Below are 25,604 nucleotides of genomic sequence, written 5' to 3'. Positions count from 1 at the left end.
GCCTTTTCTGCAGCTGAACACTTTGGGGGGGGCACCACTCCACACACCCCCTTGTGCCTTCTGGTGCCCCACCTCCCCCCCCCCACCTCCAGGGATGCATTTTGGGGGGGCTGAGCCCCTGGCTTTCAATGCCTCCATGTGGGGGGCTGAGCCCCTGGCTTTCAATGCCTCCATGTGCCTTGGGACACCATGTCTCTATGTGTCCCCCCTGCAGTAGTGGTGCCTGGGGAAGGGCTGCAAAATCACCCCCTCCAACCTCACCTTCTTCCCACGGGGTGGGGGTTCTGGTGGCCTTCCCCCCCCTCCCCCGCAGTGCCGCTGTTGCAATGGGAGCCACTCCACTCACCAGCAGGGGTCCCCTGCCTTGCAGGGGGTCCTCACATCCTCTATCCCCATCCCTTTACAGTGTCACCAAAGGCTGTGATTCCCAGTGGGGATGGCCCATACAAGCCTTAGTGTAACAGCCTACCTCCCCATGGCCTTACATGAGCCCTGCCCCCCTCCCCCTTGCCGGGGGTCCCCCAGCCTCGAGGGGATGGAGGGCTCTCAGAGAGGGGTGGATTTTTAAGTGGAGGGGAAGCATATTTTTTAAAGTCAATCTATGGACAATGATATATTTTGAAGGGGGAAAAAGCAACGGTTTCCCAAATAATCAAGGGTGCCTTTTTATCGCTGTGCCAGGGAACTGGGGAAATCTTTTGGGGGAGGGCTTTTTTAACTCTCCGTTGCTGTCCGTCCAGCCCCTGCGGTGCTGCCCTTCTCCAAACGCTGGGGGCCAGGGTGAGGGCTCCCCCCCAGCTCTGCCTGTGCCCCCCACCCTGCTCCTGCAGTGGGGTCCCACTCAGCACTTTATTGGCCACATCAGGCAGCACCCATGGGTGCACTCCTGGGTGTGTGGGGAGGGGGAGGGCTGGAGGTGGGGGCATGGGGGCGGAGGGGCTGGGGACCAGTAAGTAAGTGCCTTGGTGTGATTAAAGCTGTCCAACCCTCCTGGAAAGGGACTGTGCTCAGCTGTGTGTGTGCACACGGGAGTGTGCAGTTGTGTTCTGCATGTGCATGCAGGTTGTGCATTGCACACGCCTCCCTGGTGTGTTAGGTGTGTGCAAGCCCCATATACATACACGTCCCCCCTGCAGGGACCCCTACTTGGTGTCTCATTGGGTGCTGTGGAGGACTACAGGTGCTCTAATATTCGTTAAGATGCCAGAGCCTGCAGTGCTGGGGCCATAAGAGGAGGTTGGGTGTCCCCCCAGCACAGCCACCAGTGCCCTCTTTGGCCTGACGCCTCAGCTCCTTAATGAAGCCTCTGTCCTCCTCCCCGGTAGCTGTGCTAATTGCTGAGTTCGTTAGTGGCCCTGTGCGGGGCCCGAGGAAGGGGCTTACTGCTGCTGTCCCCTGTGCCACACCAACCGGACATGGGCAGCAAGTGAGGGCTGCACACCCAGGTAAGGGGGCACCAGTGTGGGACTGTGCTGTGGGGTGGAAGGGTTTGGGGGCACGGAAGGTGTTGGGGAACATATGTCTTTGGCCTTGGAGTGTCCCTTATTGGTGGCTGAGCCATCACCATCCCTTTGGTGATTTCTGGGGTTGCAAGGGTGCAGGGTGCCACTGGTGGCACAGTGCTGGCTCAGCAGGGCGGGGGCAATCATGCTGTGACAGTGCTGTGATAAGCATGGGACAGGTGACGCCTTGGTGCCAGCATTCTGCAGCCCCTTCTGCACCTCCAGGGCCACCCAAAGGCTATTGGGAAGAATTGGGGTGGAAAAGGACAGGGATGGGGAGGGGAAGGCTGGGGGACTGGAGACAGCTCAGCCCCAGGACACCAATTGTCACTGAAGGAGTGTTAGCTTAACCCCATCCTGGCCATGCTGGAGAGTCCCCAGTTCCAATGCTGTCCCCTCTCTGGCCATGTCCTGCTCCAACCCGGAGACCTCTGGCTGTGCCTGATCCATGGGAACCTGCAGAGCCAGGCTGGTGGCACCCTGGAATGCAGCAAGGCCATAGAGTGAAACAGAAAGTGGGTGGCTACAGGCGGGATCCGCCCCGTGCTGGCAGCCCCATGCTCAGGTAGGGCAGATGGGACAATTGCCTCTTACAATGGGGTTGGAGCCATTGGGGGTGGCTCCAATGTGACCCCGTAGGGTTTGGCTGCTCCGGATCCCCCATGGTTGGGATTGGGAGCATCTCCGCAGCCTGCTCAGTCCCCATCTCCCACGGTGATATGGCCGCTAGGATCCACCCATATGCGTGGGTTGGGATCGTGGTGGCTCAGTGCCACAGAAAGTGGGTGCCACCCAGGTGTCATTACCCCGAGAGTAACGGGGCTCTGTAGGCTCCTTTGAGGGATGTGGGGACCTTGACACGAGGTTCTTCCTGCCCTTATATGGTGAACATGGGCTGGGACAGCTGGGGACAAAGGTCTCCTCTCTGTTGGCACCCCAGCACTTCCCCTGGTACGCACACCTTGTGCTCAGCTCTGCGGGGAAGGTGAGGGGCTGGGGATGGGGGGACAGCACGTCCCAGTGCCGGCGTTGTGGGTAGCACTGGGATGGGGTGGGAGAAGAGATCCTCTGCTGGGGCACACGGGGGGCTCTGTCTGATGGGGGTTTGGAGGTGGTGGGGGGCTCGAGAGGAGGACACAGCCCAGCAGTGCCATGAGCACAGGGTATGTGGTGAGGGGGTCCTGGAGGTTGCACGTGTGCTCATCTGTGGATGCACACACACATCCGCATAGGACCGTGATGCCCACGCCATGAGCAGGGACAAAGAGAGAGGGGCCATTGAGCTGTCACCCAGGTGTGGCTCTGCAGTACAAATGGCTCATACAGCCTGGCCCTGTGCCCAGGGAGCAGGGCAGGATATGGGGACATGTGGACAGCGGGACACCATGGATACCTCACTCCCGTGCACACCTGGCACAGCCCAGGACCCCCACTCACCACCCGGAGGGGCTGCACTCTGTTTGCATGCCTGCAGCTCCCGTTTGCTCCCCGTGGCTCCAGGGGGGTTTATGGCCTGGCTGGCTGCAGGACAGCAGATGGCTGCAGCCCAGCTCTTAATGAGGCTGTCCGTCGTTAACCCTAACGAGGGTGCCGGTGACAGGTCCCCTTGCCTGAAGCCGACACCATGGTGGAGCTCAGCAAAAAGGTCACTGGGAAGCTGGACAAGACCACGCCGGGCATCCAGATATGGAGAATTGAGGTGGGTCCTGTGGATATGTGGGGGCTCAGCCCAGCCAGTCTTTGGGTTTAAGACCTCTGTGAGCTGCCCTGCTCACATGCCCCTTTTTCCAACAGAACATGGAGATGGTGCCAGTGCCCACTAAAAGCTACGGCAACTTCTATGAGGGGGATTGCTACGTGCTGCTGTCGGTAGGGCACTGTAGGGACTCGGGGTGCTGTGGGGTGCGCCACACAGGGGACACGGGGTGCATGGCTCCTAGTGGGTTCCCCATCCTGCAGACACGCAAGACTGGGAGCAGCTTCAGCTACGACATCCACTACTGGCTGGGTAAGAACTCGAGCCAGGATGAGCAGGGGGCAGCCGCCATCTACACCACACAGATGGATGACTACCTGGGCTCTGTGGCCGTGCAGCACCGTGAGGTCCAGGGCAACGAGAGCGAAACGTTCCGTGCATACTTCAAGCAGGGACTCATGTAAGTTGCCAACATGGGCGTCCCTTTGCTTGCCATGGCCATCCCTCCTGCCTTGCCAAAAGGATCTCTGTGCGGCAATAAGGAGGTGCCCTCTGCATCAAGAAAAGGGTTGATGTCACTCTGAGTGACATGGTTTCGTGGTATGGGGGGGATGGGTTCACGGTTGTGTTGAATTATCTTAGTGGTCTTCCCAATCCTAATGATTTTATAACCCTGTGGGAACATCTCTACTCTGGGGAGGTGGGATGCTAACCTGCGTCCTGTCTCACTCCATAAATTACTCATGCCTGTGGGTAGTGGTCCCCGTGAATAGGGGCGGGAGAAGATCCTTGCTGAAGTGGGAATTGGGTACCAAAGCTTGTGCCATATCCATGTCCTCTCAGCTATAAGCAGGGAGGGGTGGCCTCGGGCATGAAGCACGTGGAGACCAACACCTACAATGTCCAGCGTCTGCTGCACGTGAAGGGCAAAAAGAACGTGGTGGCCGCAGAGGTGAGATAGGGGATGTGGTCACCCCACAAGCAGAATGGGAAAGAAGAGTGCAGACTCTGGTGGAAGGGTTGCTGAGTAAGGGGAGCTGTGTGTGCCTGACCCACTCTGTCCCACTGCAGGTGGAGATGAGCTGGAAAAGCTTCAACCTGGGTGATGTCTTCCTGCTGGACCTTGGCCAGCTCATCATCCAGTGGAACGGCCCTGAGAGCAATCGTGCCGAGCGGCTGGCGGTATGGGGGAGTCTGGCTGCTCTGTCCTTCCAGCCCCCATGTTGGGACCCCACTGTTCTGATCCTTTCCCTGGGTGCAGGCGATGACTCTGGCCAAGGACATCCGGGACCGAGAGCGTGGGGGACGTGCGAAGGTGGGTGTGGTGGATGGTGAGGATGAGGAGGCCTCTCCTAGGCTGATGCAGGCCCTGACACATGTGTTGGGAGAGAAGAAGAACATCAAGGCAGCCACCCCTGATGACCAAGTGCACCAGGCACTCAACAGTGCCCTCAAGCTCTACCAGTGAGTTGCTGAGGAGGGGTTATCTATGGAGGCATCTCGTAGGGGTGTGGGGTGTCAGGGTGATACCATAATGCTGTCAGCAGGCAGTCTCACAAGTCCTATCCCTATAGATAGCAAGGGAGAAGGGACAAAGCCATCACAGAGGCACAGGTCCTTTGAGTGCCTTGGAAACAGTGGGATCCCCCAGTGCTGGGGTTGGTGTCCAGCAGCTAGTACAGAGATGCTCATGCAAGTGCTATGGATGCCTTCAAACACAGAGGCATGTCCCTGGTAAAACTGACTGTCCCCATCTGGTCTGATGCCCCCTTGTCTCTCACCAGCTCATCCATGATTGGGGTGGCAGTGGGGATGGAGGCGATGGAGAGGGAAGTGATGGAGATTGAGCTGGAAGTGGAGCTGGGGCCCCCAGCCCTGCTGTCCCCATGTAGGGTGGAGGAGGATGTTTTCCAGCCATGTTTCTACCCTTCTTTCCTCTCTCTCCCCCCACCAGTGTCTCTGATGCCAGCGGGAACCTGGTCATACAAGAGATAGCAGTTCGCCCCTTAACTCAGGACATGCTCCAGCATGAGGTGGGATGCTCAAGAGCGGTGCTTATTTTCCTTGTTAGCTTAAGTGCCCACCTAAGTGCCTTTTGAAAGTCTGAAGCGGCCCTTGGTTCTAATTTCTGCTGTCATTCTCCCTCCCAGGACTGCTACATCCTTGATCAAGCAGGCCTCAAGATCTTTGTGTGGAAGGGCAAGAATGCCAACAAGGAGGAGAAGCAGCAGGCAATGAGCAGGGCCCTGGTGAGTGCTTGGGGTGGTGGATTTGGCTTTGTTGTTTCCTAGGAGAGGCTGGGCACTCCATATCCAGGTACTGGATCTGGCTCCCCTCAGGGTTTCATCAAAGCCAAGAACTACCCGGCCAGCACCAGCGTGGAGACAGAAAATGATGGGTCTGAGTCAGCAGTCTTCAGGCAACTCTTCCAAAAGTGGACCATTCCCAACCAAAGCAGTGGGCTGGGCAAGACCCACACTGTGGGCAAAGTGGGTGAGTGCTGCAGGGTGCCGGTCCCTCAGGACCGAGGGGATGCTCAAGGGGTCCCCACGCCTGGCTCAGTCCTCACTGTTCCCTGCAGCCAAGGTGGAGCAGGTAAAGTTTGATGCCACCACAATGCACGTCAAGCCTCAAGTGGCCGCCCAGCAGAAGATGGTGGATGATGGATCTGGGGAGGTGGAGGTAGGATGTGGGAAGGAGGTGGGATGCATCCGTGGGATATGCTGAAGGATGCCGTGGGAGTGCTGATGCTGTAGGCCAGGGATGTACCAGTCCTGTCAGCGGTATGGCACCATCTCACCAGGTCTGGCGGGTGGAGAACTCGGAGCTGGTGCCTGTGGAGAAGCGGTGGTTGGGCCATTTCTACGGTGGGGACTGCTACCTGGTGCTCTACACCTACTACGTGGGGCCCAGGGTGAACCGCATCATCTACATCTGGCAGGTGAGACCGTATCCCCTACCCAGGGCTCATCTCAGTGGGACTGTGCAGGACAGGGCCACCCAGCCAGATGGTCCCGTGCACAAAATCCCCTGTGGGTCACTCCCTGCCCCTCTATGGCCTCCATGTTTCCCAAAGAGATAATTTCCCCGCATAGGGCCGCCATGCCAGCACGGATGAGCTGGCTGCCTCAGCCTACCAAGCTGTCATCCTGGACCAGAAGTTCAACAATGAGCCCGTGCAGGTGCGCGTCACCATGGGCAAGGAGCCACCTCACCTGATGGCCATCTTCAAGGGCAAGATGGTGGTGTATGAGGTGAGCTCGGGGCTGGTGGTGGGGTGGGTAAACTGGTGGCAGTGTGAGCTTTTCCTATCTTATCATCTGTCCCCAGAATGGCTCCTCGCGGGCGGGCAGCACGGATCCAGCATCTTCCACTCGGCTCTTCCATGTGCATGGCACCAGTGAGTACAACACCAAGGCCTTCGAGGTGCCCGTCCGTGCTGCTTCTCTCAACTCCAACGATGTCTTTGTGCTCAAGACGCCCAGCTGCTGCTACCTCTGGTATGGGAAGGTGGGTATGGCCTCCGCCAGCTCCTCCTCCTCCTCAAGGGGATGGGGTGGGCTTGGTGCTGGAGCCGTGCTGCTCGCTCTGTAGGGCTGCAGCGGGGATGAGCGTGAGATGGGCAAGATGGTGGCCGACATCATCTCCAAGACAGAGAAGCCGGTGGTTGCTGAGGGGCAGGAACCACCCGAGTTCTGGGTAGCCCTGGGTGGCAAGACCAGCTATGCCAACAGCAAGAGGTACGAACTCTGTGTCCCCAACCACATGAGGGGTGCTCCCTGTCCCTTGGCCAGTGAACACCACTACCATGTCCCCTACCAGGCTACAGGAGGAGAATCTCTCTGTGCCCCCCCGGCTCTTTGAATGCTCCAACAAGACGGGCAGGTTCTTGGCCACCGAGATCGTCGACTTCACCCAGGATGACCTGGACGAGAACGATGTTTACCTGCTGGACACTTGGGACCAGGTGTGCTGGGGACATAAGGGCAGGGGACATCTGATTCCATAAGCTGATGTCCCCAGCAGGATGAAGGACCTGCAGCAGCAGCCAGAGGTGGTGGGAGGGGAGCACAGAATCCCAATCTACATTGTTTTCATTGATAGGGTCCCAGCACCCATATCTGGGGACAGATCCTGAGTGTCCCCAGCTGTGGGTGAGGTCCCAGAGGGCTGTCCCAATGCTGGACATGGTGACCCTGTTGCAGGTTTTCTTCTGGATCGGGAAAGGTGCCAATGAGTCAGAGAAGGAGGCAGCAGCAGTGACAGCACAGGAGTACCTGCGGAGCCACCCTGGTGGACGTGACCTCGACACCCCCATCATCGTTGTGAAGCAGGGCTACGAGCCCCCCACCTTCACAGGCTGGTTCATGGCCTGGGACCCACTCTGCTGGACTGTGAGTCAGGGGGTGGAGGCTGGAAAGAGCCAGGAGATTTATGGAGGTGGGGACCAAGCCTAGATGCGGCCCCAGCTAAGCACTTCTGTTCCCACAGGACAAGAAATCCTACGATGAGCTGAAAGCCGAGCTGGGGGATGATGCCAGCATTGGGCACCTTGTGTCAGTGAGTGTCACAGGGAGAGGGGACAGTCAGGGCAGGAGGGAGTACTGGGTAACACATGGTACAGCAGCAGGGGAAAGGACTACCAGTGCCCTTGGCAGCTGACACGAGGAGCTGCAAGAACACTTTCACACAAAGGGACAAAGGTGTCAGTCCCCCAGCAGGCAGCCTGATAGCTCTGTGCGTGATGTGACCTTGTCCCCAGTGTGACCTCGTCTCCCCCCTGCAGGGGCTCACTTCCAAGAATGAGGTCTTCACAGCCACCACCACACTCATCCCCACCAAGCTGGAGACCTTCCCCCTGGACGTACTGGTGAACACCGCAGCTGAGGACCTGCCCCGGGGTGTGGATCCCAGCAGGAAGGAGGTGAGCTGTGGGGAGGGGGAATAGGGGAGGCGACAGCTGGAGGAAGCCCTGCAGCTTGAGCTCAGCCTCATCTTTCCCCCAGAACCACCTCTCTGATGAGGACTTCAAGGCTGTTTTTGGTATGACCCGCTCTGCCTTTGCCAACCTGCCCCTGTGGAAACAGCAGAACCTCAAGAAGGAGAAAGGACTCTTCTAGCAGGGGAGGCTCAGCCTACAGCCACCCCAACCAAGCACGTTATTTTTAATAAACAGAATGGATTTCGAGTGAGGTTCTGTGTGCTTCCCTGCCCACCCAAGCACCTGCAGCTCTGGACTAAAGGTCTCATAGGCAGTCGTGCCACTCCCTCTGTTATCAGTGAGTTCATGCATATAACTCAGTAAATACCTGGCAGTATCAAAGGTAAAAGCGACAGGCCATGGTACGAGAAGCACGGGGACAGCAGGCACAGGGCAGGGCCTGAGGCAGGGGCTGGGGTGGAGATGTAGTCACACAGCAGCATGGGGTGCAGCACACGCCCTCACAAGGGTTTTAGAGTGCTGCTAGCTGGACTGGGGCAGGCAGCAATAAGACTCCAAAGCAAGAGAGGGCTAACAAAGGTTTTAATTTCACCAAAAAAATCTATCTACACGTTGTTTAAAAGGCGGGGAGGGGAACAAGAGTGAACTCTGTAAAGAATAAGAGAGGAACAGGTCTGCTAAAACACAGAGAAAAGTGCTGCTCCACATCAACAGTGTAAAGAAGCAGAAGTCAGGCTGCAGCGGGCAGACACCAACCCCCCCAGCACGTGGGGGCCCTGCAGCAGGTCCTCAGCTGCACAGCCCTGGGCACCCCAGCAGCACCCAAGCAGGGCTGGGGTCCCACACCCCCTTCTCTCTTTGGCAGGCTGTTACAGGGACAGTTAACTCCACGGTGGTTGAGTTCTTCCCGGTCTCCTCAGCTCCTCCATCACTCATGCACAGCAGTCCCCACATACCTGGTGTCAGGGAGAACTGCAGCAATGCTGACTGCTGCAGACTGTGCTGGGCACCTACACAAGGCAGCGTGCTGCACAGGAGGGGAAGGAAGGTGAGCTGGCATTTGTCATCGGTGCTGAGCAGAAGTAGGTGATGGTGCAGCCACAAGCTTCTATGCCTCCAGCAGCTCCTGCCAGTCCTTGCTCTGCACAGGCTCCCATCCACTGATATGAGCGTTCTCACATCTACCAGAGTCAGAGGAGTCATACAATGCAGGGAGAGAAGAAAGGCAAGATGGCAGTTCCTTGGGTTTGTGTGCTGAATCATGCTCAGACTACACTAAGCTGATTCAGGAGTGGGTCAATGTTTAACCACAACTCCACAGAGCTGAGGAAAAGCCAAAGAAGGGTTTGTAACATCTCAGACCTGTCACTGCTGCACACAGTCAGTCCTGACCCATCCCCACTCTGCACCAAAGAACCCTCTGCCCTGGCAGCAAAGTGCCTGCACAAACAGCTGCATGAGCATTCGCAGGGCTCTAAAGTCATTTCCTCTCTGGAGCAGCCCGTGCCAGCAGCCCATCCCCACCCACCTACAACCCAGGACAGGGAGAAGCACAGACCCTAACCCCCATCCCCTCCCCTCCTCTCAACAGCGGCAAGGAAGAGGCTCTGCAGCCACTGCTGCCAGGGTGACATGCCACCAAACTGCCACGTGCCAAAAAAAGCTCGAAGTAATTCACAGATGTTTGCAAATTCTTTCCGGCTGCAATAATAAACAAGAACTTTGTTTTCACAGAACACAGCCTGCTGGGTTCAAGCATCAGCTTTCTCACCTCTTTCCAAGCAAAAATTGCTTTCAAACAAAAAGTTAGTGCACTGGGGATTTGGGCAATGTTTGCTTTTATTATAAATTAAACGGAGCACGGCGCCTTCAAAACCGTCCTGAGAAAGGAGAGCTGACTTCTGATCCTGCAGGAACACCATTAGCTACATACAGCACTAGTGTGGGATGGGACTGGAGAAAACAGATCTGCCCCCTGGATGGAGCAATCCATCACTTCCCCGGGGGCTGGGGCCATGGGTTCAAAGGACACTTCCCACCCTCACCTCTTCCCATCCTACCAGAATCAGGACTGACAATAGAAAAGTATAATGCTTTGTAATAAATTAACATATACACTGCTTCGGCTGCATCTCACAAGGTTGTGGTTACAAGCAAACATTCACTCCTCCCTTAGGAACCAGGGCAATGGCACCCTGGCTGTGCTCAGCAGGCCCACCTAAACTGGGACCAGGAGGTCACTCCTTGGGCTTTTCACTCCCCAGGGGGTTTTACTGCTGCACACAGAGGGGAGGAGAGGCCACTGAAGCAGTGCCCCGTGACAGCACACTGGGACAAGCCCTGGTGTGGAAGTGCCATGAGCAGAGGCACCCGCTGTCAGTTCTGCACGGATGGTTCTGCCTGCTTTGCTTCAGCTGATTTATTCCTGAGAAACTCCTAACGATAGTTTAAAAAACCCAGAAACTCTCGACAGCAAAAAAGTGTATTTCTCGTGTTTGATTTTTTGTTTTTAAAAAGAAGTCTTTCACCTCTAAAACTCAAGCTGCAAAAAACAGAACTAGAGGCCAAAACAAGAGCAACTACTCTGCTTAACAGCAACAATTTCTCTGAAGTATGTAAATGCCAGCAAAAGGAAACACCTGCCCCTGCTAAATAAGTGCGAAGGTGCTAAAAAAATTAAGTCAATAGGCTTTTTTTTTTTTCCTCCCTGCTGAAACAAGCTATAAAATGAGTATCTTGGAGCTAGCTCCATTAAACACTGCTCCCAAACTGTGCTCTGTGAGCACTGAATGGGAGCTTTCTGAAAGCTTTCCACCTGCTTTAGTTGCACAGCTGGAGCACTCTCTGCACTCCTCGCTAAGAACAGCCACAGAGCTGCAGTGAAATCCCTCTTTCTGTTCCTGGGGAGGACCAAAGAAAGACCATGGCTCAACCAGAGAGCCACAAGCGAGGTGCTGCAGGCCACGCCTTCTTCCCATCATTCCCATTTCACTATGACTCAAGGCTGCACAGGAGGAGGCAAGGTGAAAAAGCAGCTGTGGCTCAGCTCCTGTTCTCCACCTGCTCCAGGCGTCACCCAGCTTGGGTGAGTTACGGCAAAGCAAGCACTAAGCAACACAACTTCAGTGTGGAACACCGCACACCGCTCCTCTCCAAACTTAGACAACAACGTAGTGAAGAAAACAATCGTTATTAATGATACTGCTAAAATAAATCACATGGACAATCTCACCGCTAAAGGAGGATGACAGTGAACGGCAAAAAAGGGGCAGAGCTGCCACCAGGTATGCGACACATCCCACAGCACCGAGAGCTTGTTTCCAGGAACTGCACGTCAGCAGCAGAGGGCTACAAACCCATGAATGTCAAAACCCATCAGCTCAGCGGCCGTGCAGCAAGATGGCCGCGGGAGCGCCCTCGGTGAGCTGGGCTTCCACTGGAAATCACTAACACAACACATGCTAGCTTACAGAATCTATTGCTCAAACTGGTTTTGGAAAAGGAAAAAAAAAAAACAAAACAAAAAGCCAAGTGATATGTAAATCTTCCCCACTCACATCTGGCAGGTGAATGGGCTTTTGAAGTTGAGTCTGTTTTTGCACAACTTTTCCTTTTACATCGGGTCTGCGAGCAGCTGTAGTCTTGTGGCTTGATGCAACTCTTTAAGGCTCCATGCTGACAAAACTGTTTGAGGAACAATAAAAACTTCACCACGGGAGGATCGCTCTGAGACATCAAGGCTGACGAGTGTGGCTCGGGCCGAGGACTTGCACAGATGGTTCTGCAAAACACGAGCGTCCCATATTTCTACCATTTGCCTGTTGTTTTGGCCCTGAGCTGTTCATTACTCCCACACGTCTGGCACAAGTTCAGGATCTTCCTTGCTCCTCAAGAGGTACGAGGTGCCGGACTCCTCACAGCGGCTGACGGATCGATCTGCCTACGTCCATGCCAAGTGGCTGTGCATTTTTTTCTGTTTCTAGTAACTCGTCAAAGATATCCCTGGAAAAAGGGGAAGAGTGACAGTGAAACTTAGGTGTAAGTCAGCAACTGCTACGTGAGACAGCCCGGAGGGAATCAGCAACTGGATTTAATCCACAGAGCTTAGGCATCACAGCGCTCAGCGGAGAAAGGCGTCTTATCTGGCATTTCTCAGAAAGGCTCTTGAATCCCCAAACATTTTCTTTTCCTTTATTACAATGAATAAGATCACTGGTAAGCCCCAGAGAACAGTAACAGTTAAAATAAGGCCAGGCTAGTAATAGGATCTGAAGGAACACAAGATACAGTCTGCAGAGATAAAGTAGTATCTTATAGTACAGCAACCAGTAAAGACAGAAAAAGGAGCAAACTGAGTTACAAAAGCCCTTCATCTGTTTTGTGCCTGAAAAAGCATTACTTCAATCTACAAATCTCATCTTGCTCATGTCCTGAGATGACCACAGCTGCAACAACACAAACACTAGGAGCATGGATAAAGGCATTTATAAAAATATACAAGTAGGACACAAAATCTAAACTCCATTGTGATTCTTGGTGCAAAGAATGAACAGCTGAGACACTGAATTCACCTTTTCAAAAGATAATTTAATGTACTTTGTTAAAATCCTATGCACTAGTGACATGTAATAATAATAACTAACTCACAGAACTTAAATTTTGTCATTCTTGTATAACATTTTGACTACAATTTCTTCTGACCCACATACAGAGACACTTCTTATCCCATCAGAGCAGACTAGAAGAGATCTGCTATCATGAACAGTACCAGAACGCCCCGGGCCACCTACTTGTGCATGTAGAAGAAGATGTAGCCACTTCGGTCTCTGTCACACTGAACAGTGGTTTCTAGAGTTCTAGACACCTCCAGGTCATTGTAGGTGAACCAGGACTGCTTCTTGATATCATAGACATCGCTGATATAGTGACCTGGAAAACACAGAACGCACTCTTCATGCTGCAGTTCAGCCCGGAAGCAGATTAGCTACATGCCCTGCTCCAACAACCTACATCAGATTTAAAATGCTAAAACATGCTTATGACCACACATGCTCTGCCTTGGCTGCTCAGTGAGCTGGTAATAAGCACACCAGCACTGCACCCAAGTGCCTCAGTTAGGCACAATGACACCCTCACTCGCTCCACTGCCAGCAACCCACAAGTAAAGAGCTGCTTTTTTGGGTCTGCTTTTGCTGACCAAACTCCTCTCTACAAATAAACTTCCTATGGTAATTTTGCCTGGCAGATTTTTAGCCTCAATGAGAGAAGAAGAATAAAATACAGTGCCTCTTACCTGAAGATGATGTGCTTCCAATGTGGCTGACAATGCTGATGAGGCGATAGGAGTGAGGCAGCTCTCCTGTCTAAAGACAAGGACCAATGAAAGAGTTTAGGTATTAACTTTTGTCCCACATAACCTATGGACAAGATGACTTATATCTGAGATATGGGCTTTGGCTACTGTGTTGAAAGCTGCAGAAGGATTACAGCAACAGACACTGCCTCACACCAACGGAAGAATCCTTCAAGACGTGGGGAAAAAGCTCCTGACTTTAATTTGATCTTTGAGCAAGCAAAGAAAAAAATTCAAAGCAGCCACTCTGACCTCAGAACAGATGACATGAGCTCAACACTGCAAAGTTCTCTAAACAACCACTTCCTAAGCAGCTTCCACTGATGTCAGAATCAATCCACCAAACAAACAGATAATCAAAAAGGGAACAGAACATTTACTTCTGAAATATTAAAGCTATATCCTTGATAACAGAATACAGATTTAATAGCTAATACCAGACATGGTGCTCAGACTCTCACCCTGCACCTGTACTGTCAGCAGACAATGCCCTCTTTGCATGCAACAGACGTGCTCAGCCTGTTCACTGAACAAAAACTAAATGATGGAAACTGGCTTCTGGTAATTACTGCTTAAAACTCTCAGACCAGGAAACTTGACTGACACGATTCACTGACAACACTCTTAAAACACAACTCTTGCTTTAAGAGAATTGGTAAAGCATTGTTAGAAAATAAGTATTCTAGGTAAGTTCAGTTATAAGACTTAACCTTTGCCACTCCACACAGCCTTTCTTCAGATGGGAGGAACAGGCAACTGCCCCAGCACGAGTCTGGAACTCCATGCACTGGAAAGATCACCATTTCCTTTTTCGTTGTTATTCAAATCTTTGAGAAGCTCAGAGGGATCTCTCTGCAGCTATTTTATCTTTTCTTTTTTTTAAAACACAACAGAACAGACTCTTACAGTTGAATATTTTTCAAGCTTTTCCCTTTTCATCACAAAGGAGCTCTTTAAAACTACCTAACACTGAGCTGATGGCAAAGAAGGGGCTGTATTTCTCAGTTAACTTTTGGAATCATAGATCACACCTCAGCGTTTCTTTTCAGTTCTTCTGCTTCAGCTTCTGAGTACTCCATGTCAAGCACATCCTCGTTCCCAGAGTCTTCATCAGAACCAGCACTGTCCAGGAGAGAGCTGTTGAACTCTAAATAGCACAGAAACAACAACACCCCATGAGAATCCAAGCAGGAAAACACCTGGTTCACTCCACAGCACAGAGCCAGACCCAGTCCTGAGAGCAGTAGGACCAGTTGGGTCAGGGCACTGCAAGGTGGGCAAGGAGAAGCTAGGAATTACAGTTTTAAACTATAAGTTGCATTAACAAAGTACATTTTTCAATTTAAACCGGCATCAAATCACTGCTGCTGGCAGCAGGCATCTTTCCTTGTTTTCGGTGGTAAGAGGGCTGCTCACCACAGGAACTTCCAGTTAGCTTGGCTGAGCAGAACACAGGCAGCACTCTGTAAAGAGCCGGAAGGCACTGCTGCTCCCTGCACACGCTGTTCCTAACTTCCTGGGATTCTGCAGCTACCTGACTAATGTGAGGGTTTGCACAGTACTCATTAGGAGAAGCTGCTGTGCTTTTAACAGCTAAATTAAAGCTGTGAAGTGCTGGCTGGGTGAGAAGCTGTGATTAACAGGACACCGCTCAGGACTGAGAGCACTTATTGCTCCTCAGAAGTAGATAAATTCGCCCGGGAATCACTGAAGACTTTTAGAGATGCCCAAGAAACTAAGAGTACCTTACCACAATGCTTCATTACTATTCCCACTCTCTTTTTAGAGTTGAAATTTCTTCTCTGTTATACTTTGCCCTGCCAGGTTGTATGAAATCACTCACGTGCCAGCCCCACACAGATGTTAAGTAGTGCCTGAGGCTCATCACAGTCTGTATTTGGGAAGGACAGACCATATGCTGGATGTCCCCCCCCTTCACTCCCCAAGAGCCATACGTTATAACAGAGTCTATCTACCCTTCCCTCTGCATCAGACAGATAGGGTACTTATTTTCTTGGGCAAAGCCAGTGCATTAACATGCACTAAAACACCAATTAAAACCTTGACAGTTCTTAAATTGTGACTACAGCCATGCTGGTTTCTGGGAATGCAAAATTCCACAGTCTATTCTGCTATATATGTATATATATATACATATATATATATACACACATACACACATATATATACATATATATATACACACATATACTAAAAACTCAAAAGAATTAAATAGGCCATTTTTTATTTTAAGTTTTTCCTGCCACTTGCTTCCACAACTGGGAACAAGAGAAGCTGACCTGGGCAAAGCAACTACAATTAAGCACACATCAAAAGGACCTGAAATCCCATCTGTCCTACAGTCAGGAGCTGCACTCATCATTCACACAGGCCTATTTTCCTTCAAAAGCAACATACAAGAAAAAGTTAAATAAGCTTCACCTTGTAGACTTAATTCCGTGGCTCGTTTAAGGTCATCATCCTCTTTTTGTTCTCGTGCCTCCTGATGGGAAGAGAACAAAACTTAGCTCATTGAGACAGTTCACTGTTTAAAATTCTTGTGGTGCTCTTTTTCCACTGAAACTGTGCTGCTCTGGTTTCTACAACAAACCTGACACTGTAAATTAAAGGTTCCGTATGAAGAAATGTTTGCAGCCAGCGAGAGTCCAATGTTCTCAACCAGCAGAACCTGGGACAAACCTCCACTAAGGCTTGTCAAAGCTCCTGAAGCTTGGTATGCAGCAGAGCAAGCCTCCAGTAACACCAAACACTTTCACTGGATCATTAATTTGAAAAGCATCTGAATGAATTTGCAACCCTTTGCTAAGGAAAGCTGTCAGACACAAAGCTCACACTAGAGCAAAATTAAGATTTCTGCCCATAGCCAAATGTAGACAGAGTTGTTAAACTTAGACAGATTTTATTATCTTCTGGCCATTAGAGACAATGCTCTACATATCAGGTGTAATTCACAAAGGCAAGATGCAGAAGAAAAGTGTCAACAAACTTAGTTTTTTGGATAGCATCATGCTCCTGTTCCTACCAGCACTCCTGAAAGCCCAGAGCTACAGCAAGATACAGTAACACTTACTGTGCTGGCTTCTGAATTCAGCCCTTGAATGCTTTCTGTGCACCAGAATTCAAAGCCCTAACTACAAATTTCAAACCAAGATAACCACATTTTCATGCCTAATTCATTAGAATAGCAGATTTTCACTTCAGAATCGTAGCAGAGCAGCACTCAAAATGCAGTTTTACGTTATTAACATGAGGCCTTTTATCTTACTTTTTCTAAAGCATTTCAGGAACTCATTGAACTAATCAGTGTTACTGAATCAAAGCTACATCTGGCAAGGAACATACCAACTAGCAGCTTATAATGAGGAATGGGAGAGAAAATACAGGAGCCATGGAAACATCAGATCTCATAAGGAAAACCGTGACAGTTTTAGCATTAATAGAAAGCAGACAAAGTTGTCTATTTAAAGACAGATCTGGCAAACCACTTGCCTCTTAGGGGGACTTAACAATGTAAAAATCAGTTACAGGTCTTGTAAATCATGTGGAACACAGACTGTTAGCTTACAGTCCAAGATCCCAATTTTTTCTAAGTCCTCTTTAAAGGACTGTTTTTAGACTGAATTGTTTAAGATCTTTTTTCTAACTTACCAACAGGAAAGAATCACATCATCATTCTGCTGGATCCTTTGCTAAGCATCTCCTACCAACAACCACCAGAAACAAGGTTACAAATGAGACAGATCTTTAACCTGACCTGGTATGGCCATCCCTACATTTTCCTTTGAAATCGGTTTCTTTCACTTTGAATCTTGGCAGTATGTGCCATAGGGCCTGTAAGAGGAGTCTGTGAGTGTTACACGAGAACAATAAACTCAAGTCTCACTAGATATGTTCACAACATTACAGCTCTGTGCACAAATATGCAGAGAACTTGGAGAAATCCATACGTTTGTGATATGGCACACTTCCCAAAGTACATGCAAAACTATGCTTAAACCTATCCAGTGCTGGGAGTGCAGTTAGAACATCAGGTTCACTCAAAAATGGAACAGAATCCCCTTTCAGATACTGTGCAAACACAAGGTTTTTGCCTTCAGCCATTAGCTTTCCAGTGCTGGAGAAAGTAACTCAAAGGAGCAAATTATTTCTTACTTGTTCTTGAAGGCTCTGAGCCAGTGCTTGCTGAAGTTCTTGTTCTTCTCTCTCTCTCTCCATATCATACTGCTGCAGCCAGTCAACCTCTCCCTGGGAGCCTTCCGGAGTTTTGTTTTCCTTATTCTCATCAAAATCTTTAGTTATCTCAGTGAAATTGGCAGGACCTGGAGGATCAGAAAGTACAGTTATGCTTTTCTGGGTCTCCAGTTTGTAACCATAATCTTTGCAGCACAGTGACATCTATTGACAAGGAGATCTCAGCCATAAAGACAAAAACAAAGCACAAACATCAACAGTTAGAAAAAGCTCCAAAAAAGGGAATTTTGTCATTTTAGGAGGTGCTGGATTAATCATTTGATTTATCCCTGAACTGATCTACTTCATTTACGCTTACTCAAACAGCAACTTCAACTAAAAGGAAGATGTCACACACCACTAGGTTCCTGCAGCCACAGATCTGACACTTGAATTTTTCTGAGTAACCAAATATAAAAAAAATAAAATAAAATCAGGTTTGCATTGCATATAATACCTCAGAGTACTGCAAGAAAATCTTCAAGAAAAGTCAAACCATCTGTATGGAAGAGAGAAGTACAAATCTCAAGCACTCTTTCAATTTGTCAGCTTTTACCTCGGGTAGGAGTTCAACCTTGTGAACATCACCTGATCTTGCACTTCTAAAGATTTAAAACTACAATTGGACTTCAAAGTAAAGAGCATGTCAGAAGTCTTTAGTTTTATATATTTATTTTACAAAACTTCTGGAATGAACACTCACTCAAGCACTGCACACATCTCATCTAGTTGCAAGACACTTTCATTCTCCCATTTGCTTGCAGTTGAAAAAATTAGGACCTCCTCCAAGAGCCATCATGCAGCAACATGAAACTTCAGAGATTTGCAGACTTCAACATCTGCTCATTAGTTATAGGCAAGGATTACACAAGGCAGAGTCTTACTAGCTATGAGCTCTTAAACGTAAGACCACAGAACTATAATCCATCAGTCTAACCCTCTTAAGATGAATAACAAAACAGAATTTATTACATAATCTTTGAATATTTTTATTGTAAGACATACTCAATTTTATTTCAGGATCTTGCAGCAGAAGAGACATCTGTTCTAGTTAAACTTGCCAGGGTCTGACCTTCTGGTTTTTTGTGTTTTTTTTTTTTTTTTTTAAAGCACTGCAAACAACTCGGTGTTTACAAAAAAAAAGAGATTACTAATGATTAAAGATGTAACTTGATTCATCCTTTATGTTTAGAATTGCTTTGTTTGATAAAGCAAAGCATCCTTTGCCTTCAAGTATCCTTTAAATAGAAAAATAGGGCTGTGAACTCATTTAGGTGTTACATTCAGCTGCTGTAACTGATAACTTGAAATATGTAGATACACGTCTCATTTGAATGCCAAACCACACGGTTTGAATAGTACTTGTGTTTTTGGCCATATGCAAATACAGAAAGCCAAATGCAATGCTGAGTGTTTAACTGAACTCTTGATCAGAAAATACACATGTCTATTAAACGTATACTTCCTGCTTTCACAGCCTTCAAATAATTGCACTATATCTTTCAAGGAAAACCTAAAGAGACATTTCTGCAACCAGGCTCTCACAGTTGTCTTTCACAAACATAGCATCAAAGCACAAGCAAGGCTGACCATACATCTGGTTTTCTTAGAGACCAACTTCCAATATGAAAGTTGTCAAGAATTGTCCAGTGAAATAAACTTGATTTTCTGTAACGGTTAACACCTAACTTCCTGGATCTGAGAGAAAGAAAAGCTGTTGTTTCCCTGCTTCTTTCCAGGCTAGTGGCATTAAACATTTGCCTGAAAGCATGTAGCCTGTGCACACTTAAGCTGTGATATACATAGTTTCCCCACAGAGATCAAAGAGCCTCCCTGTACTTAACCATGTTTCTGGGTCAGAGGCCACGATTTGCATGCTGAGTCTCTTAGTCTCCATTTTTTCTTTTGTAATACTGTTTCTAAGTGAGAGTAGTGAGCCTCAGTTAAATTCATTAGCAAACCAGTGAAAAAAACAACTGCATTAATGAAAGCATTCTAGTTTCAGCAGTATGCCTGCATCTGGCTTCTGCCCTCAAATACTACCCCCCTCTGCTCACAGTAATTTGCTTTAGTTCATCACAGCACAATTAAGGTGCTTACTTTGCCTTACCTGATTCTAACGGTGCTTTGGGTTTCTCTGTCTCCATAGTTTCCAGGTTTTCGGGCAATTCCTGAATTTCATCATCTCCAAAACCAGTGTCTGGGCTGCTTGTGGGCTTATCCTCGTCGTGGCTCAGAGACAGAGAAGCTTCCCTTTTGCTAATCTCTAAGACAGCTGCTAGCAGCTCATCTTCGCTCATCCCATCAAAACCAGCATTGCCCAGCTCAGGTTTATCACCCTCCATTTTACTTCTTTTTGAACTCTAGAGATGAATGGAGTTATGATTAAATACTTGAACAAACAGGTATATAACACCAGCTTTACGTTTCTATATGGATTTATTATTATTAACCCCAGGATGTGGGAATTTGGCTCTGTCAAGATTAAACAGGCAGCTCTACAAGTCTCAATGGAGACACAACCTTTGTAGCTACATTCACTCCAAGGAACAATATTTAAATATCAACAACAACCAGTTTTCACAGGCCCTGTGGATTAATACAGCCAAGGCAACCCTTCCCCTCTCCTTGAACACGTGTTCCACTTTGGATGTTGATGAATCTGCAAGCCTCTGGCAAGTCAGTGCTAAAACACTGAAAGCACAAGTAGCAAAACTGCAAGTTTATTAACAGAGCAGGCTGAAGCAGCACCTGAATGGAACTGAAGAAAGGCTGGAAGAATTAAAATCAGGTTTGGCAGTGCAGACTCACCATCAGAAATCACGGGAGGCAAGGGACACAGCACAGCACTCAGCAAATCAAGAAAAGAGTTAATCAGATGTGGGGAAACTTTCTTAAAGAGAATAAATTGGCTTTACATTGGAAGAAAGGAAAAAAACTCTTGATCTGAGTTTTTCCATTGTTATGTTATTATTTTATTTTCCTAAAACTGATGCTCATCAGTTCCAAAGCCATACTGATTTGTAACCAATGTAGGCATGTCCATCATTCTGGTATCACCTGTTTAATGAGGAGGCTAACCACCTCTATGCCTACGTATTTAAACAATTATACTAGCCATATTTGTGTGTGTATATACAAATGCAAACATATATATAACATTACAAATCTTGTTTTTTAAATAGTTAGTTATGAGCTTATCCAGGTCTTACTCCAAACTGCATTTGGATGCAACTCAGAACTTTCTAAAATGAACAAGAATCACCTTACTGCTGCTTTTTACTTACATACAATGATCTTTTGATGAGTAAGACTCAAACTATTCACAATAAAACTGGCTTATCAAACAAGATTAGCAAATGAATTACCCAATTGAATTGATTGTTTGAGTCATCACAGCCCCCGAGAATGAGAATGGACTAATTTAAGTCTTTTTCCTCCCATTTTATTTGTGCAGTGAATAGGAAAATCAGAGTACCTGCAATTCTAAGCTTTCTGATTTCTCTCTGCACCTGTAGACCTCTACTGTCAAAACTGCTTTAGCTCTTCAAGCAAACTCGGGTTCCAGGAACTCTGACAACAGTCACCATGAATCCAGTGGTTGGACTTTAAAGACTTGGCAGCAACAGTGCATTTATTTGAATACAACTTTTCCATTAGAATTTATTTGCATAGATTTTAGGCAGCTTAGGCTCTAACTCAGGCTGCTTTAAATAAATGTATTTGAAAAGAGCTTAAAAATACTACTTCACCTGAGAGCCAGAAAACACAGCTTTGCCCTCATTAGCTAGGTAACTGATACTTGCACCTAGAGCCCAACATCACATATCCCAGCTGTTCTACTACATGGCAGGACTGTTTTCATGTAGTGGCATGCATGGGATACACAAGTCCCTAACAGAGCTGCAATGAGAAGCATCCTGACAGTAGCTCTACAGTAGCAGCTAAGCCACACCAAGAACCAGGACCAGGTCCTCCCAGGACAATGTGGTTAACAATAGCAGATGGCTGCTCAGGTCTGTGGTGGGGAGTGCCCAAGGGACACAGCTGCAAAAGTTAAGTTGCTTATGTGGAATCAACACCACCACTGTCCCTTTCTCATAACAGGCTGGAAAGCTTCCCATTAATTTGCTATTCAAATTAATAGGCTTTATTCCCACAATCTTTGCACGCACAGGGTTGTTGTAATGGAGGCTACCTACACTTCCTCTCAAACAAAATTTGAGGAAGAATAAAAAAAAAGTTAAAAAGAAGTTTAAAGTAAAAAAAAAAGTTTAAAAGCTGTCTTTATAGAAGGAACACTTCAAAGAGAAGCTGGTTTTAATTTCCCCACCCACAGCCACCACAGATGTGCTATGTGAGACAGCAGTTGCTCACTCTGCTCCTGAGAGCAAGGTTTTTTCTGCTTTCTCCCAAAGCAATCCATTCCATCATTTAATATCCTGAACATCAGGAAGTTTTCCCTAAAGTATAATCTAAAAATTACTGTCTGCAATTTCAGTCTATTGCTTGTATCCACTGAGGCCAAGAAAAACAGCCCAGATGCTTCCATTCATTGCCTTCCTCTCCTCAAAGATGCACACTCTGTTTAGGTTTTTCCTTCCACTAAGGGACCGAAGTTCACTCAACCACTCTTTCCCCAGAAATCTTCCTTTCCAATTGTCTGATTATTCATATTTCTCTCCACTTGCTCCTCTCCAATTAATCTCTCCTTTCAAATCTGGAGTCCAGTGCTAGATCCAGCATTCCAGCTACAGCTCAATGCTGAGGAAAAAGTGAAGGCTGATTTCACTCAGCCTGCAGGCTATGCCTCCCTTACATGTTTACCTTTTCAGTCTGTCTGACATATTAACAGACTGTTGTCCCTTGCTCCTTTCTGAAGGCTGACTGCTTACCCAGCTGTTCTCCTCCTGCTTTTACAGTCAGTCAAGCCCTGCTAAGATTAGTGCCTTCAGCTTGCTCCTACTGAACCACTCCTCCTATATTTAGGCAAGATTGGTTAAGATCATTCTAACTGCACTTCTTAGCACTATTGTGGTCTGTTCCCAGCTCTGTCTTCTGGAAATTCAATACTCATTTCGTCATTTATTAAATATCACACGGATTGGGATCCTCTCATTAGATGAGAAACTGCAAGCATCCATCTCTTTGAATGTTTTTATTCAGCAAGATTTATGTTCATCCTTTCATGTTGTAATCAAGACCTGCTTACTTAAAATAACCCTAAAAACACTACCAAAAACTTCAGAGAAATTGAGATGCATTTGTTCTGAGCACTAGGTCATCAGTAATCCTTAAACAGAAGAAAATGGTACTTCAAGATAATCCTCTAAGTTTCTGGCTTGCCACTCTTCCTTAGACAACTCATCTACCTGCTGATACAGGGCCCTGGCAGAAGGAAAAATATCTTAACAACACTAACACCAGTCACAGTGAAAAGCTCAAAGGGAATTTAAAATTTACCGTTACACCAAAGAGTTAAACCTCTGAACCTCCAGACTGAGAGCTTCAGTGCCCAAAAGGTCTTTAAAAAGCCATATTTTAATGGAAACACATATCAGATGCACAAGAACTTCTCTCAACTGACTATTTTGTCCAGCTCAATTTGTACTAGCTCTAATTTAATCAAGGGCTTTGCTGCATAATTTTATTATTGACAGCCCATTACATTTCTGTATGGAAAAGTCATTAGTGAAAGCTGCCCAAAGGACCAACAAAACTGCTAAGCAGCTGCTATACACAACCCCACAAGTTAAGTGCAGTTACAACACAATTACCTCTGTTCCCAGTGGGAACTCAAGACAATTGTACAGAGAGGCCAATTAGCTGGCATGGCAAAGTACTTCATTCTAGCATCACAGGGCTAATTAGGAAAGAAAACATCTTACATCAACTTCATTATGCTCACAGAAACACAGGCAAGCCACAAGTAGGTATAACCCCTATGCATACAAAAGTTTGTCCTTCTTTTTCCTTCCTTACCTTTTCTGGTTCTTCTTGCAATTGTTGTTGATCTCTACTCTGTATGTTGCACAACCTCTGACTGTTGGCAACAGAGCGTTTCAGGGGCTCGTCATCACTGTCAGAATCCACACAGAGTGCTGCAGAGCTCTTTGACTTGAAAGAGTATTTTCTGTAAGTTAAAAACTCAGCTATAGAACTTTACAGCACCGTGCAAATCTATTTCATAGTTACCATTAAATAAATGCTACAGCAGATTTTCAGGCTGCGGGGAGGTACAATTTAGGGAACAAGCTGTAACTGTAGAAAATAAAGGTTTACTAACATAGCAGACAATAAATAAACACTTCATAGTTTGTTTAACCCAACAGCCTACCAAATGTTGTTTTGTCTTGCACAAGACACCCATCACAAGATGTAGTAGAATCGCTACAGAAGTTCACAAGCCAAGAGTCTGCACTTTATCATGCAGCAATCCTGGACAGCATTCATTTGAGACAAGCCCACAGTGCCAAACTCAGCAGAAACCATTTATTTGACTTCTGAAATTTACTAAGCTGGTCACAAGACTTCTCACATTGATACTCGGATATAAAGATGCAAGTCTGCACAACTTTTCTGTTCTCCCATTCAATCTTTCACTGGGATAAACCCGTTTCTTTGGAGCAGAAGACAAGAGACTGAGTTTGAGATATCTGCTCAATTAGGAAATTTGTTCTATATGCATTCCTCAGCATGAAACTCACCACTGCAATACCATATTTCCCACTACGTCAAAAAAGTAGCCTCTCAGAACAGCCTATGAATACCATCATCATGCCCTCTCATCTTTACAAATACGCTTAAGGAACCAACCACCTGTTATCTAAACTCATTGTAGCTCCATAAATAAAAACAGGAAAAAAAAGGAGGCTGCAGAATTAGAAAACATGTTGCTTCCCATACGTGTGGCTGAATCCAAGGCAGTTTAAAATACCCAGCACTGACAAATCATCTGTACAAACCAAATCCAGTTCTCATTGAGCCTTCTCCATGAAAACAATCCTCTTCCTTTGTTCCTGAGTTCCCAAAAGTTCTTAAGAGAAATGCTAACAGGACTGTTTCAATTAGACAAATGGGACCATTAATATTTCTTTTAGTTAACATGTAACATCAATAAAGCTCAGATACGAAAAAACAGTTCCTGAAATACTTATATAACAGATTTTATTTTTTATTTTTTTAAGTAGAAATAGTAAAGAAAAAGAACTATACAATTCCAAAGTGCCTCAAAAGCTATGGCATAAAATGCCAGGCCACAAACATATCAGAACTTCAACTCACCTACAAGGTGTAGAAGTGCTTACAGTACAGGAATTCACCATTTGGGAGGCTTTCAGTGGACGAGAGCTATTAAAAAAGCAAAGTACTTATTGCAGCAGTTAGTCTTTAAAACAATATATGTTTACATGTCTGCTGTACATGCAAATCCATGTTCAAAGAAACAAGTAGAAGACCATTATGTACTTGCTAATTGCTTGTATTTAGAGTAATAACTCCATGAAGCCATAAATAAACATCAGTAGTTCAAAAACAGATGTAATCCTTTAAATTTGATTCACTTCTTAGTGATGTACCCTTAGGGACAAGCTCACAAATCAAAGGCGCTGGACTCCCACGTCAAGAGAACTCTTTCCTTTTTCCCTGATTCCCACCAACACTTGAGTTCCTGCTCCTAAACCACAGTCTCTTGCTGCTGTCTGGATTAGCTGGTTTTCTGGCATGTTCTCACATCTCTGTTTCTCCTCTATTACCTAGACTCTTCTAAGCACATCTCCTGCTCCACTTGATCTTTTCATATATTCCTTGAAGTCCATTGCTACCACTACAACCATCTAACAAATGGCTACCAACAGAGAA

General features: G+C 47.5%; 2 protein-coding genes across 4 annotated transcripts in view; one reads left to right on the top strand and one right to left on the bottom strand.

The window, feature by feature from the left end:
* Positions 1–950: 950 nt before the first annotated feature.
* On the top strand, positions 951–8,386 carry VIL1 (villin 1). Of its 3 annotated transcripts, none has more exons than XM_065751230.1 (20): positions 951–1,445; positions 3,103–3,201; positions 3,297–3,371; positions 3,462–3,658; positions 4,042–4,150; positions 4,270–4,380; positions 4,460–4,662; positions 5,153–5,231; positions 5,349–5,447; positions 5,538–5,691; positions 5,780–5,880; positions 6,002–6,139; positions 6,294–6,452; positions 6,529–6,708; positions 6,793–6,938; positions 7,021–7,165; positions 7,404–7,592; positions 7,690–7,758; positions 7,985–8,122; positions 8,205–8,386. In XM_065751230.1, exons 2-20 carry the CDS (start codon positions 3,127–3,129, stop codon positions 8,316–8,318), a joined length of 2,481 nt encoding a protein of 826 aa, XP_065607302.1. In that variant the 5' UTR covers positions 951–1,445; positions 3,103–3,126; the 3' UTR covers positions 8,319–8,386. The 3 variants fall into 3 exon arrangements, with proteins under 3 accessions (XP_065607302.1, XP_065607303.1, XP_065607304.1); XM_065751231.1 differs by lacking the exon at positions 951–1,445 and adding an exon at positions 2,215–2,487; XM_065751232.1 differs by lacking the exon at positions 951–1,445 and adding an exon at positions 2,215–2,487 and having other exon boundaries at positions 3,089–3,201.
* Positions 8,387–10,418: 2,032 nt separating this feature from the next.
* The window catches only part of USP37 (ubiquitin specific peptidase 37), a 34,916-nt gene continuing 19,730 nt past the window's right edge, over positions 10,419–25,604 (bottom strand). The window contains exons 16-24 of the mRNA XM_065751228.1: positions 25,029–25,094; positions 23,727–23,877; positions 19,855–20,107; positions 17,667–17,833; positions 15,936–15,996; positions 14,525–14,640; positions 13,434–13,503; positions 12,931–13,069; positions 10,419–12,142 (exon numbers count right to left, since the gene is read on the bottom strand). Coding sequence (XP_065607300.1) covers positions 12,055–12,142; positions 12,931–13,069; positions 13,434–13,503; positions 14,525–14,640; positions 15,936–15,996; positions 17,667–17,833; positions 19,855–20,107; positions 23,727–23,877; positions 25,029–25,094 — 1,111 coding nt within the window. The 3' untranslated portion in view covers positions 10,419–12,054. The remainder of the gene's footprint in view (positions 12,143–12,930; positions 13,070–13,433; positions 13,504–14,524; positions 14,641–15,935; positions 15,997–17,666; positions 17,834–19,854; positions 20,108–23,726; positions 23,878–25,028; positions 25,095–25,604) is intronic.

The sequence above is a fragment of the Cyrtonyx montezumae genome, unplaced genomic scaffold (assembly GCF_038088225.1).
Source record: "Cyrtonyx montezumae isolate F1298 unplaced genomic scaffold, pur_monq_1.0 scaffold_7, whole genome shotgun sequence".
Lineage (NCBI taxonomy): Eukaryota > Metazoa > Chordata > Aves > Galliformes > Odontophoridae > Cyrtonyx > Cyrtonyx montezumae.
The sequence above is the reverse complement of the archived record's forward strand: the minus strand, read 5'-3'. Positions and strand labels throughout refer to the sequence as shown.

What these genes read in the sequence shown, in the direction of transcription:
- VIL1 (XM_065751230.1), top strand. Translation starts at nt 3,127, where the DNA reads ATGGTGGAGCTCAGCAAAAAGGTCACTGGGAAGCTGGACAAGACCACG. An exon ending in ATTGCTACGTGCTGCTGTCG is followed by an intron (nt 3,372 to 3,461) that starts GTAGGGCACTGT and finishes CCCATCCTGCAG; the next exon opens with ACACGCAAGACTGGGAGCAG. An exon ending in TACTTCAAGCAGGGACTCAT is followed by an intron (nt 3,659 to 4,041) that starts GTAAGTTGCCAA and finishes ATGTCCTCTCAG; the next exon opens with CTATAAGCAGGGAGGGGTGG.